Source organism: Carettochelys insculpta, chromosome 10, assembly GCF_033958435.1.
Source record: "Carettochelys insculpta isolate YL-2023 chromosome 10, ASM3395843v1, whole genome shotgun sequence".
In the NCBI taxonomy this organism is placed as follows: domain Eukaryota; kingdom Metazoa; phylum Chordata; order Testudines; family Carettochelyidae; genus Carettochelys; species Carettochelys insculpta.
The window spans coordinates 9,547,842-9,559,476 of NC_134146.1; the positions used below are offsets into that span (position 1 = coordinate 9,547,842).

At 50.1% G+C, this 11,635-nt stretch overlaps 1 protein-coding gene across 1 annotated transcript in view; it reads right to left on the reverse strand.

Annotated features, from left to right (window-relative positions):
* Positions 1 to 8,839, reverse strand: part of MAP6D1 (MAP6 domain containing 1) — a 40,475-nt gene extending 31,636 nt beyond the window's left edge. The window contains exon 1 of the mRNA XM_075004182.1: positions 8,437 to 8,839. Coding sequence (XP_074860283.1) covers positions 8,437 to 8,834 — 398 coding nt within the window. The 5' untranslated portion in view covers positions 8,835 to 8,839. The remainder of the gene's footprint in view (positions 1 to 8,436) is intronic.
* Positions 8,840 to 11,635: the final 2,796 nt, after the last annotated feature.

The window sequence follows — 11,635 nt, forward strand, 5'->3', positions numbered from 1 at the left end:
GTCTCTTTCCTAGTAACCTAAATTTGGCCTCCAGAACATCTCTTCTACCCTTCCCTATGTCATTGGTACCAACATGTACCACGACGACCGGCTCCTCCCCAGCACTGCCCATAAGTCTGTCTAGATGCCTCGAGAGATCCGCAACCTTCGCACCAGGCAGGCAAGTCACCATACGGTTCTCCCGGTCATCACAAACCCAACTATCTATATTTCTAATGATCGAATCCCCCACTACTAAAACCTGCTTCTTCCTAACAGCTGGCGCTCCCTCCCCCGGAGAAGTATCCTCGGCACGAGAGGATACAACATCACCCTCTGGAAGGAGGGTCCCAACTACGGGATGGTTTCCCTCTGCTCCCCTTGACTGCTCTCCTTCCCTGAGCCTTTCATCCTCCGTAACAGCCTCAGGACTGTCAGATTGGAGGTGGGACAGCCCTACTATGTCCCGGAAAGTCTCATCCACAAACACCTCTGCCTTCCTTAGCTCCTCCAGTTCAGCCACCCTGGCCTCCAAAGCACGCACTCGGTCTCTGAGGGCCAGGAGCTCCTTGCATCGAGCGCACACATACGCCACCCGCCCACAGGGTAGGTAGTCATACATACTGCACTCGACACAATAAACAGGATAGCCCCCACTCTGCTGCTGGGCTTCTGCCTCCATTTCCTACTCTAGTTATATATGAGGGTTAATTAAATGTTTCAGATAGAGGTTGTTATAAAGGATTTAGTTTAAGGGCAACAGAAGTCACTGGCTCCCTCCAAGCTCCCCCTCTAAACTCCCCTCTCCAAACTCCCTCCTGTTAGCACACACCCTGTTTGCCAGCACCCGGTCGCAAAGCTCCCTGGTCGCTTACTAGCAGGGTTTAAGTGCTCGGCCTCCCTGATAGCTCCTCCCTCTGCCTACAGCTCAGCCAATCAGCACACGGTGTTTCAATTCAAACCTAATCAGCTTCCAACTGCCTGCCTGCCTGCCTGAGCACACGGCCTTTCAAACAAACAAACACACACACTCAGCTCAGCACTCCAAACAAACAAACTCCAAACTCCAAACAAACACACAAGCCCAAAACCTCCAAATATAAGCAGCCACTTACCCCAAGGTGCTTTAGTTTGCTCCTTCCTTCTCCTCCTCCAGGAGAGCCTCTCCAAACTCCCTCCTGTTAGCACACACCCTGTTTGCCAGCACCCGGTCGCAAAGCTGAGTAGGTTACATAAACATCTGTCAGGGATGGTCTAGATCAGGGTGGAGAACCTCTGACCCATGGAATGGATTTGGCTTGCAGCTTTCCTGGATCCGGCTGGTGAGCCTGGGGGATCGACACTTCCCTGCAGTGGGGAGCTGGCGCTCCAATTCCATGGCCCCCTCCATGTGGCTGGGGCACAAGCACTGGCTCCTCGCTGGGGAGGGCAGTCGGTGGCAGAACCTCACAGACCCGATCAAGGCAAGCCAGGGCTGGATCTGGCCTGTAGACTCTGCCAGGCAGGGGAGGAAGCAGCTCTGCGCCCTGCCACTCCCTCTCCCCTTGCCTCAGGACCAGCAGTGCAGGGAACTGCTCACCTGGAGGCTTTTCCCTGCCACTCCCATTGGCCAGAATAGCAGCCAATAGGAGTGGCGAGGGGTGTGGCACCATGAGTGCCCCTGGGGAACTGTGCTAAGTAAGCAATGACTCCCATTCCCTTCACACACATCCCTCCTGCCCAGCCCCCCACTCCAGCCTGCTCCTGCCCAGCCCCCACGCCCCAGCCTGCTCCTGCACCCTCCCTCCCACTCTGCTCCTGCACCCCATCTCCTGCCCAGCCCAGCCCCGCCCCACCCCAACCTGCTCCTGCCCCTTACTTCCTGCCCAGACCCCCCAACCCTCAGCCTGCTCCTGCCCCCTACTCCTGCCCAGATCCTGCACTCCCACCCCTGCCTGCTCCTGCCTCCCGGACATTGCACCACCATCACAACCCACTTCTGTACTCTCCCTCCCACCCAGATCCCACACCCCCATCCCTATCCTGCTCCCTGACAGCCCCTCCCCCACACTGAACCCCTCATTTCCTCCCCCTAGAATTTACAGGTGGGGGGGGGCCCAGAAGAGTTAATTCAGCCGCAAACTTTGATAAACCCTCCTCCTCCCGCACCACCCCATAAGGCTGAAGTAAGCAGGGCATGAGGTGAGTGTCTTTTGTCTGCTGCTCCATGGGGGGTGCACTTTTTCCTTCCACTTCTTTCTTTGTGTAGAAGCAGCCTTTGATGTGGCCCCAACTGACTTTTCTGTCTGACAGTTCCCTGTCCCTGGTCTAGAGCGTGCTTGGGCCTGCCATGAGTACAGGCAACGTGATGACCTCTCTGGGTCCCTTTCAGTCCTATGAGTCTATGATTCTCACCCATGCTACAGAGCACCCACCAGCTTGCAGCTTTAATAGCACAAAAGTGAAGACTTCCGTACTAAGGGCCCTCTGTAGTAGGGGACTTAAGTAAGTAAACCTAACGGTAAACACTGAACATAACAAGACTGTTCATATGCTTGTGTGTCTTGCTAGATCAGGCTGAGATCCCCACAACCCCAGCTCACAATATTGCTTTTCACGAACCGTCTTAATGATCACACAGGCTGCAGCGTGTGTGTTTTCCCACTTACAAGAAAATGGTCTCTTGACCATGAAACAGCGCCCACAATTCACCTTGTGCACGCTGCCAGAGCACTGTCAGCAAAACATTCACCTGCATTCATAGTTACAGAGAAAAGCCCTCCCCCTTCATTCTATTCCTTCCCATCTTCTAAAGAGGTTGTCAAATTTGGTTCTGCATGACCAGGAAGCAACAGACTACTCTGAATAGGCCCATACAAGAAGGCAGAGGTTGAGGATACCAATGGGCCTTCGCCCTGGACGGTCCTGATGTGCGATTAGAGCATGAGGCTTAGCCTTTCATTCCTTCTTGGCATATAATTTTGGTTTTCTTATAAAATAAAGAAACAAAAATTAAAAAGGCAGCTCATGCTCAGTGCTGGTCACTTTGCACAGTCAGTGGTACCCACCCCTCCCAAGCATGAGGATCCCACACAGCCCTATCATGCACAAGTCTTCTCTGAGATGCTAAGGTGCCAATGAGGTCCAACACCTGGGTTATGGAACAGCTAGTTCCCAAGATTTCTGTGGATTATTATTGCTCCTCCTGTAGTAGGCACAACACCGTATTCACAAAATTTCAACAACCACTTTTGTGCTCTTAAGATTGAACTTCGGGTCCAAATCAGAGTATCAGCACCTCTCAGTATCCAATGCCAGGCACAAATCTTAGCGTGAGCTAGAGGATAATGATTTCTGTGGATTATTATTTGTCTTCCGCTATCACCAAGAGGCCCCGTGTGCTTGTTACTACAGTAAACTCTTTCATATCTGGCATTCTATCACCTGGAACTCTCAAATAACCAGCATTGTAACCATTAGTAAATTTTAATTACATTTTCTGTAAGTATAATACAGTGAAAGTAAATACAATACAATAAATACAGCAAATACAGTATGAGTTTACGGTGTGCAATACTACTGTTGTTGATAAAGTACTGTGCATATATTTTTGTTAGTTTCTTAATATCTAATCTTGTTTTCTTTAGTTGCCACGAATATCTCCCTATGGCCCAGAATATCTGAGTACCTGGCAACCTCCCAGTCCCAGGGCTGCCTGATATGAAAGAGTTTACTAAATGCATGTCCCACTCTCCAGTGGTACTGGTGCAATTTTTATATTGGGGGTGCTGGCAGCCATTAAGCCCAACTGTAAACCCTGTATATAATGGAAAACACTTCAAGCTGGGAGATGCTGCAGCACTCTTCCACTCTCCACTCCCCTAGGTACCCTTAGTCCCAGCACTTAGGCCACTTTTGCCTTTTTGTGTGTGTCTGGTGTTAATCTGTCTTGAGTTACAGGCTGAAAGTTCAATTTGAATTCACTGGGATCTAATCCAGCTTCAGCTGAAGTCAATGGAAAGACTCCTACAGAAGTCAGTACCAGTTGAACTGGGCCTTTCCACTGATCACTGGTTGATTTGTTCTGCAAACCAGTAGGTCAGGATGACTGGCCTCATATTGGATATTCCTGCCGTACAGATTCCATAAGAATCTGATCCTAAATGTGGGGAAGAGACACAGAAGCAGAATTTGCTGAATGATGTTCCTCGGGAGATGAACAGCAGCCTAAGCATGGTGCACACAAAATGTGCCACAGAATATTTCATGTTTACTGTAGGTTTATTCTCATGTATTTGAAAACAAAACAAACAAGTATGAAAATTAATTTCCAGAAGAATTCCCACAAATCTCATTGAAATGTGCAGCCAACATCTGAGACTCTTCAGAAATAACTACAATTTCAAAACTGACAAAAATAAACCTACCAGAAGACACCAGGGCACAGAGTGTACAGGAAATAAAACAAGCTGAATCTGAACTCTTCCACAGCCTCTGTTCAAACAAACTTTTCTTTCCTTTGGAGGGCTTTTCTCTCAGTACTGAGCAGGCCCAGCCAGCTGCCCTCAGCCTCTGAAAGCTGACGGTCATTGCTAACAACAATACGGTTGCTGGCTATCTCAGTCTTGTTCACTTGACAGTATCCATATGTGCTTGTCTTACAAAGTCTATTCCCCTTTGACCTGTTTTGGCGCAGAGCTGTGCTAGAGCATCTATGTGGGGGGATGATTGGAAGCAGCGCTCCCTGGGGGATGGACGGAAGGAGAGGAGGAAGAGACCTATGGGAAGTGGGGAATGGGACTATTCCTGACTGAGACTCCCCAGCCCCTGAATGAGAGAGAAGGACTCTGCTCAGAAACTCGGCCCATCCTCAAAGCAAGAGAGAAGGAGAGAGAGAGAGCCTGGCCTGGAACCCATCCCTCAAATGTGAGACAAAAGACAAACCCCATCCTGAGCCTGGAAAAAAAAGTTCTCTTCTCCCCAGTGCCTGGGTCAAGCAGGAAAGAAACTCCATTTCCTGGGGTCTCAGTGGCTCTCCTCTGATCCCTCCCATACCAGGCCTGTACTTTCCCCATCATTGCCTTGTCTCTCTCTCTTTCCTTTGGCTGCCTCCAGTAATCTTTCCCCCAACACTATCAGGGAACTACCTTTCCTGACCTCTTGGGGGGAGGGGGAGTTGTTCAAAATCCACTGCCATCCAATCCACCTCGTCAGTCTTGAAGTAACCAGGCCCTCCACCCACTCCCACACTCAGCAGCAGCAAAGTGTTTATGCTGACTCAGCCCGCTGTCCCTACCACACAGCTGTTCACACTTGGCCAGGAAACCCTAGTGTTGTGGAACTGGCTTCCCGTCGCCTACAGGAAACCGGATCCACTGGGATAATTTGCTAGGCAGACGTCCCTGAGCAGAGTCGACAAAAGGCAGGGAAGTCAGAACCATCAGCAGGAGGCTGGATTCATTATAACAGGATGGAGAAGCTGGTGAAGGAAGTGTGGCTGTTGCCATGAAAACTAACCCTTTGAATAGGGATGGAGTAAGCCTGATTTCATTGCTCACTCTTTAAAAAAGCAAACAAACAAAACCCCATGCAGGATGCCTCCTGTCCATCTTAGAGAAGGTCAGGAGTGGGGAATGAGGCTTGTAAGGTCTCCCCTGAAAACAAGAGTGGGAAAGGGGTTAAAAGGCCATTGAGCTGCCGTCAAATGACTATCAAAGTATGTGGTGTAGGAGGCTGCAGGAGAGGCCTGGTGGTGAAAGTACCCTAGCAGTGGGGGATGGGGCGGAAAGTTCTAGTCCCTGCCTGTCCTGGCTGAGAGAAAGTGGCCATGCTTCAAAGCCTAAAGGAGATTCCACTATGTATCTATGGACTGGACATGCTTCAGCTATGGTTTTACAATCAATCAGTAGTACAGTATAACACCCCAGTCTGAGTGTAACAACCCAGCTAGAACACTAACCTATCCAAGTCCATGCAGCCCAATCCTGTTTTTCTTTTAAAAAAAAAAAAAAAAAAAACGACGTTGACAAACCCGTACACTTTTGCAGTCAAGCAACCCATTAATTCTACCCCCTACTGTCACTTACTGTGACTCCTATAATTTATCTTCAAAGGACAGGCACTTTGTTGTGGAGATGACAAATGGAGATTAGCGCAGCAGGATGGAGAATGAGCAGTGCTTGCCCTGAGAGGCTATATAAATTTGCTGAAGGATTGTGTTGGTAGATTAGCGTGTTGGTTAGCATGCACGTATGTCTGTTTGTACCACTTGTTCTCTAAGCAATAGAGCTGCTTAGCTGTTTCATAGGTCTTCATATTAATGCAACTAACACAGTAAGAGGCTATAGATTTGAGGCAATGTGCTCTATCACTGTAGTTGCTAGACAGCCATGGTTTTCTTAAGGTCTGTCCCCCTTGATCCTCGACTACCAGTTAGTCTTAAACTGTAGAAGCTTTTCTGCATTTGGAGGATGTTAGTTGAGGGTATTACACAAGAATTAAACACTCAGATGGAAGGCTGGTGTGAAAGGTACAGACACACTGACAACTGAAGACACCATACGTAATCTGTACTGGCAAAGAGTGCTTAATTTGCTCCTGGTTCTGGGGGTCAGATACAATGACAAGGAAAATATGTAAAAAACAGAAATTGAAGATGGATGCATTTGTCTATGTCTTTGTCTATATCAGTGTTTTCTACGTCATGTTATACTGTTTGCCGGTTTAAGGCACTTCTTGTTCTGTTCCAAATTGCCTTTTGTCTATTGACAATTGTTATGTTTGCAGGGCCTTTTTCTATTTTATGTGCTAGGTTTTTTGCTGCTTTTGACAAGTGAGGAAAACACATGATTAACATTGACTGCTACACAGTTATTGTCTTTAAAGACAATTTTTTTTAATACACACTTATATTGTGATAGCGCTCCATGGCATGCAATGACAAGATAAACCATATAAATGCCTGGGCTCGACTATAAGTGCTGCAAAGGCTTCTACTATTTTGTTTTAAATGGTATTTAATGATATATGCATCTAAACAGTTGTAACAGAGATGGATATGTCGGGTCGGTAAATGATACATAATTAAAAAAAAGTGTATAAATACCTGTTACCCAGTTATAATAAAATTAACTGCACTAGTATACTTAAAAGGTATGTTTAAAAGCTGCCTTTCTTATGATTTAGAGACCATGAAACCATTCCTCAGTAACCAGTCTAGTCAAGTTAATACATTAACAATTACATGATTTTTCAGTATCAAAACAAAAAGCAGTTTTTGCTTTTTGTTTTGATAGTGTATAGACTAGCATGGCTCCCTCTCTGTTATTATTTTTCAGGGTCAGCATTAGACATGTAGGAAGAATCCCACAGTAGAACAGAAGTCAGAAATAGCTGGTCTCATCTCTTGTTCCATTAAACAAATGTTTACGATAATGCAGGAAAGACAAAAGGAAAATGAAATCACTAAAAATAATCTAAATAAAGGTAGTTTGTGACATAATTTTTTTAAAATTGTGAACTTTTCTGGCATTAACAGCTTAAATATCACCTAGTATGACCTTTCAGACACACTCCATTTCCCTTCACATTTCACAAACGTTTCACGGACACAACCTCATGTGGCCCCAAATTCACAATAAATGCAGTGCCCAAGGGGGTTAAACAATTCCAACATTTGCTGAGGTCATAATCCTAAAGTAGGTGAGTGGATGTTAAGTGCTGATTTGTACCTGGGGTCCTAGTTTTGGTCACCTGTTTTTGTTGTCTTTTAGAGCAGTATGTCTATGGTAACAAGTATTACAGAAGTAGCAGTGTTAGTCCATATTCATGAAAACAGCAAGAAGTCCTGTGGCACCTTATAGACTAACAGCTATTTTGGAGCATAAGCTTTGATGTGGTTGCTAGGAGCAGAGACCCTAAGCGGGTCATTGCCCACGAAAGCTTATGCTCCAAAATAGCTGTTAGTCTATAGAGTGCCACAAGCCTTCTTGCTGGTAGTGCACCTGCAGTTGGCATGATGGGCTCCTTGTTTGTTCACGCTCCTGTGATTCTCAGGCAAACGCAAAGCCCCCCAGTGACTGGCCTGGCCCTTATGGAGGACAGCGCCTCACACTTGCATGGCTTCCGGACAGCGCCAAAAGCACCTGGCTGGCCAGGGGGTTGGAACAAGTTGGCCAGGGGCTGCGAGAGCCACGGAGCCAAGCCAGGGCCCCTGTCTGTGACGGAGCCCACTTTAAGGCCGGGGCTATGGGCCGGGGGGGCGTGGCTGCTGCACCCCCAACACCCCCTTTCCCAGCAGCCGGGGCTGGCCCGGCCCGGCGGGAAGGACACCACACAGCCCCAGCCCCAGCGAGCTCGCAGGGCCCCGTGTCCGCAAACAAGCGCCGATCCCCGGGGCGCGGACTGAGCATCCTGCAGCGGGGCCCGATCCCAGGGTGGCACAAGCCGGGTCCCCACGTTCCCACCCGCGCCCCTTACCGGTAGCAGGTGGTGCCGGGCGGGGAGGGCGCGGGCGGCGGGCGCTGGCCCCCGGCGGGCAGGACGTAGACGGGCGGCCCCTCGCCCCGGCCCGCCCAGGGGGAGGCGCCCCGCTTCTGCGGCGGCCAGGCGCGGAAGTCCCGCCGGTACTGGGTCTCGGCGCGGGGCGGGCTGGCGGGGGGCGCGGGCGGGCCTCGCCGCGGGGCGGGGCGGCTGTCCTGCGAGGCAGGGGGCCCGGCCGGCAGAGGGCCGCTCGCCCGAGGGCCGCCGTCCGCCGCCTCGGCCTCCTCCAGCTCGGGGCAGCCGCGGCCGGTGAGCGGCAGCGCCAGGTCCGACGTGTCCCGCTGCCCCCACAAGCGGGCGAGGCAGCACACGCGGCTGATGCAGGGCCACGCCATGGGCCCGGCTTGCCCGGCGCCGCGCTGCGCTGCGCTGCCGGCCAGCCGCGGACGGGGCGGGGCGGGGCGGGGCGGGGCCGGCCCCTCCCCCCGGTCCTGTGTGCGCCCCCCCGCCGGCCCCTCCCCCAGGTCTTGTGCGCGCCCCCCCGCCGGCCCCTCCCCGTTAGTGTGTGCGCGGCCCCGGTTCTGTGTGCGCCCCCATCTCCCCTTCCACCCAAGCTACCGCGCCCCCTCTCCAGCCGACGCCTCTCCTTCCACCCTTTCGTGCGCCCCCCCTTCCAGCCCCTTTACTGTGCGACCCCCCATGACAGCTCGCACACGTGTCCCCAGCCTGCCGCTGCAGCCAGTGAGCTGTGCAACGTCCCCCCCGCCATTGATCCCCTACGCTGCTGTGTCTGCTGCGCTGCAGCCCCAGCTTCTGCCAGCCCTTTGGAGCCCGCCTCCGCGTCACCTACACCAGCCCCGCCAAAAGCCCCTCGCCAGCTTCGCGGGCGAGTTTTACGGCCAGGATCTCCATTTCCATCGCACTCCGCTGAAGCGCCACCTGTCCTCACACGCGAGCAATCCCAGCCTCCAGCGTGCAGCGGAATGGTTCAGTCCTTCCCCAGCAACTACTGTTACCTTGCAAGTTTAGCTTGGCTATAGTCTGCGGTTGCAATGTGGCATGATTGTAACTATGAGGCTATGCGTGAAATACTATGCAGAATAAGCACTAGCTGGGCATACAGTGAGAGCCACTGCTTATTAATCAAGGGTCTTTGCTGACATGCTGCATGACAAAAAAGAACCACTTCCACAGTACAGATCATTGGAATAGGAAAATTAATACTATAGCAATTAGCCCACCTCTTTTTTTCCTTTCGTCTATGAACTGCCTTCAATCGTTTCCTAATTTACAATGCATTCCATTGAAATAATTAAGACAAATTGTAAGAATAGATTTTTATTCTTATATGTGATTTATTCACACTTTACATTTTTGATACTTGCCTGCCAACTGAATCTAAACCTGTAATGTGTTTTTATAGGTTGTATACAGCCGTTTACATGATCTGAGGCATGCTAGTGACTGTAAATTAAATCTCTGATGCAACTCCACTGAAGCTAATGGAGTTACATCAGAGATATCTTTTTAAAGAATTTAACAGCTTATTTAATAAGTGGCTACAAGCCACGATGTCATGATGCAATTTATGGTACTGTCCAGAATCTTTCTTAATGATACACTCAATCACTGGTATTCACCAAGCTATCAAAGACACGGCTGTAAAAGTTGGACACTTTTAAGACTAAGGTCAAGTATCTATGTGTTATAAAGTTACATATTTAAAGGCTAACAGAAACCTCATTTTAGGAAGCAAGAATCTAGCTCCAAGTGGGTGTCAAAAGAGGTCAAATCAGTGAGGCACAGATGTGCAGTAAGCCATTCGGAATAAGACACTTAACATATCAGAAACCCTTAATCTTATCAATTATTTAATATTGAGGCTGCCATCAAGATTGGAGCTAGATTGTGCTAGGCCCTATACCAACATAGGAGGAAACACCATGGCTGTGTCTACACGAGCACAAATCAACAGCTAGGAACAAGGGGGTTTCAAAGTTACTGGGGTCCTTTTGAAAAGGGCCCCTGTCTGGACAAGCTGTGCAGCAGCAAAGAGCAGCAATTTTGAAAAGCTGCAGCTGCTATAATGCTAATGAGACACTAAATATGCATTTTAGCACCTCATTAGTAATCTTTGAAATGGCCATTTTGAAGATTTGGGCTAGCGTAGACACAGCCTTTGTCTGGTATGGGGTGTCTCAGATATGGACAGAGGAATGCCTTCCTGACCCCACAGGCAATCCTCTCACCCCCAGAGTAGGGGGGGGCAAGACTACACACACATCTCCTAGGACTGGAGAGGACCTCAGGAGGTCATCTTGTCCAGTCCCCTGCCCTCTTGGCAGGGCCAAGCACCATCTCTGACATCTATTTTCCCCAATCCCTAAATGGCCTTCACAAGGATTGAACTCACAACCCTGTGTTTAGTAGGCTATCCCTCCCCCCACTGAGCTCTTAGATTTTGGTAAGTGGTCTAGGATGGAGGTTGGGTGCAGAAGAGAGGTTGAGATGTAGGAGAGAGTAGGGAGAGCTGAGAGGGAGTTTGGATGAAGGAGATGGTTATGACCTGGGGCAGGGCCATGGGAGGCACAGTGTGGGAAGGGGTGTGAGTGCAGGAGAGGATTCTGGCCTGGGATTGTAGGGGATATACAGAGGATTTGGGAGGTGACAGGGAGTTAAGGTGCCAGAGGCAGGCACTGGCTGGATGGTGCTTGCTTAGGTGGCTCCCTGCCAGCAGGCCTCTGACGCAGGCTGCAGCCCAAGACCAGTCAAGCATGCTCCATGTGGCTCTCTGCTCCAGATATTAAGGGGCTGGGGAAAGCTTCATATGTTTCTCCTGCTCCTCAGCCCCAGCAAAATTGTTGTGTTCTTATTGGCCAGAAACTGGCCAATGGGAGCTGAGATATTTTTGCTGGGGGCAGGGGTAGGGGCAGCTTCCCGCTCCCCAAGAGGTCTGGAGCAGAGCTAATTGGGTGACCAAACATTGAAGCAATCAATCTTTGGTTATGTCTGAAAATCTTGGCCCAACCTCTCACTAGCAGAGGTGTGCAAGATACAGCCTGTGGTCCGGATCCAGTCCACAGACCACCCTGCTGGGACCCCACATGCTTTAAGCAGCTTCCTGCTGAGTGTCTGATGGTCCCAGCAGGGCGGTCTGAGGGCTGGATCTGGACCACAGGCCAGATGGGAGAAAGTG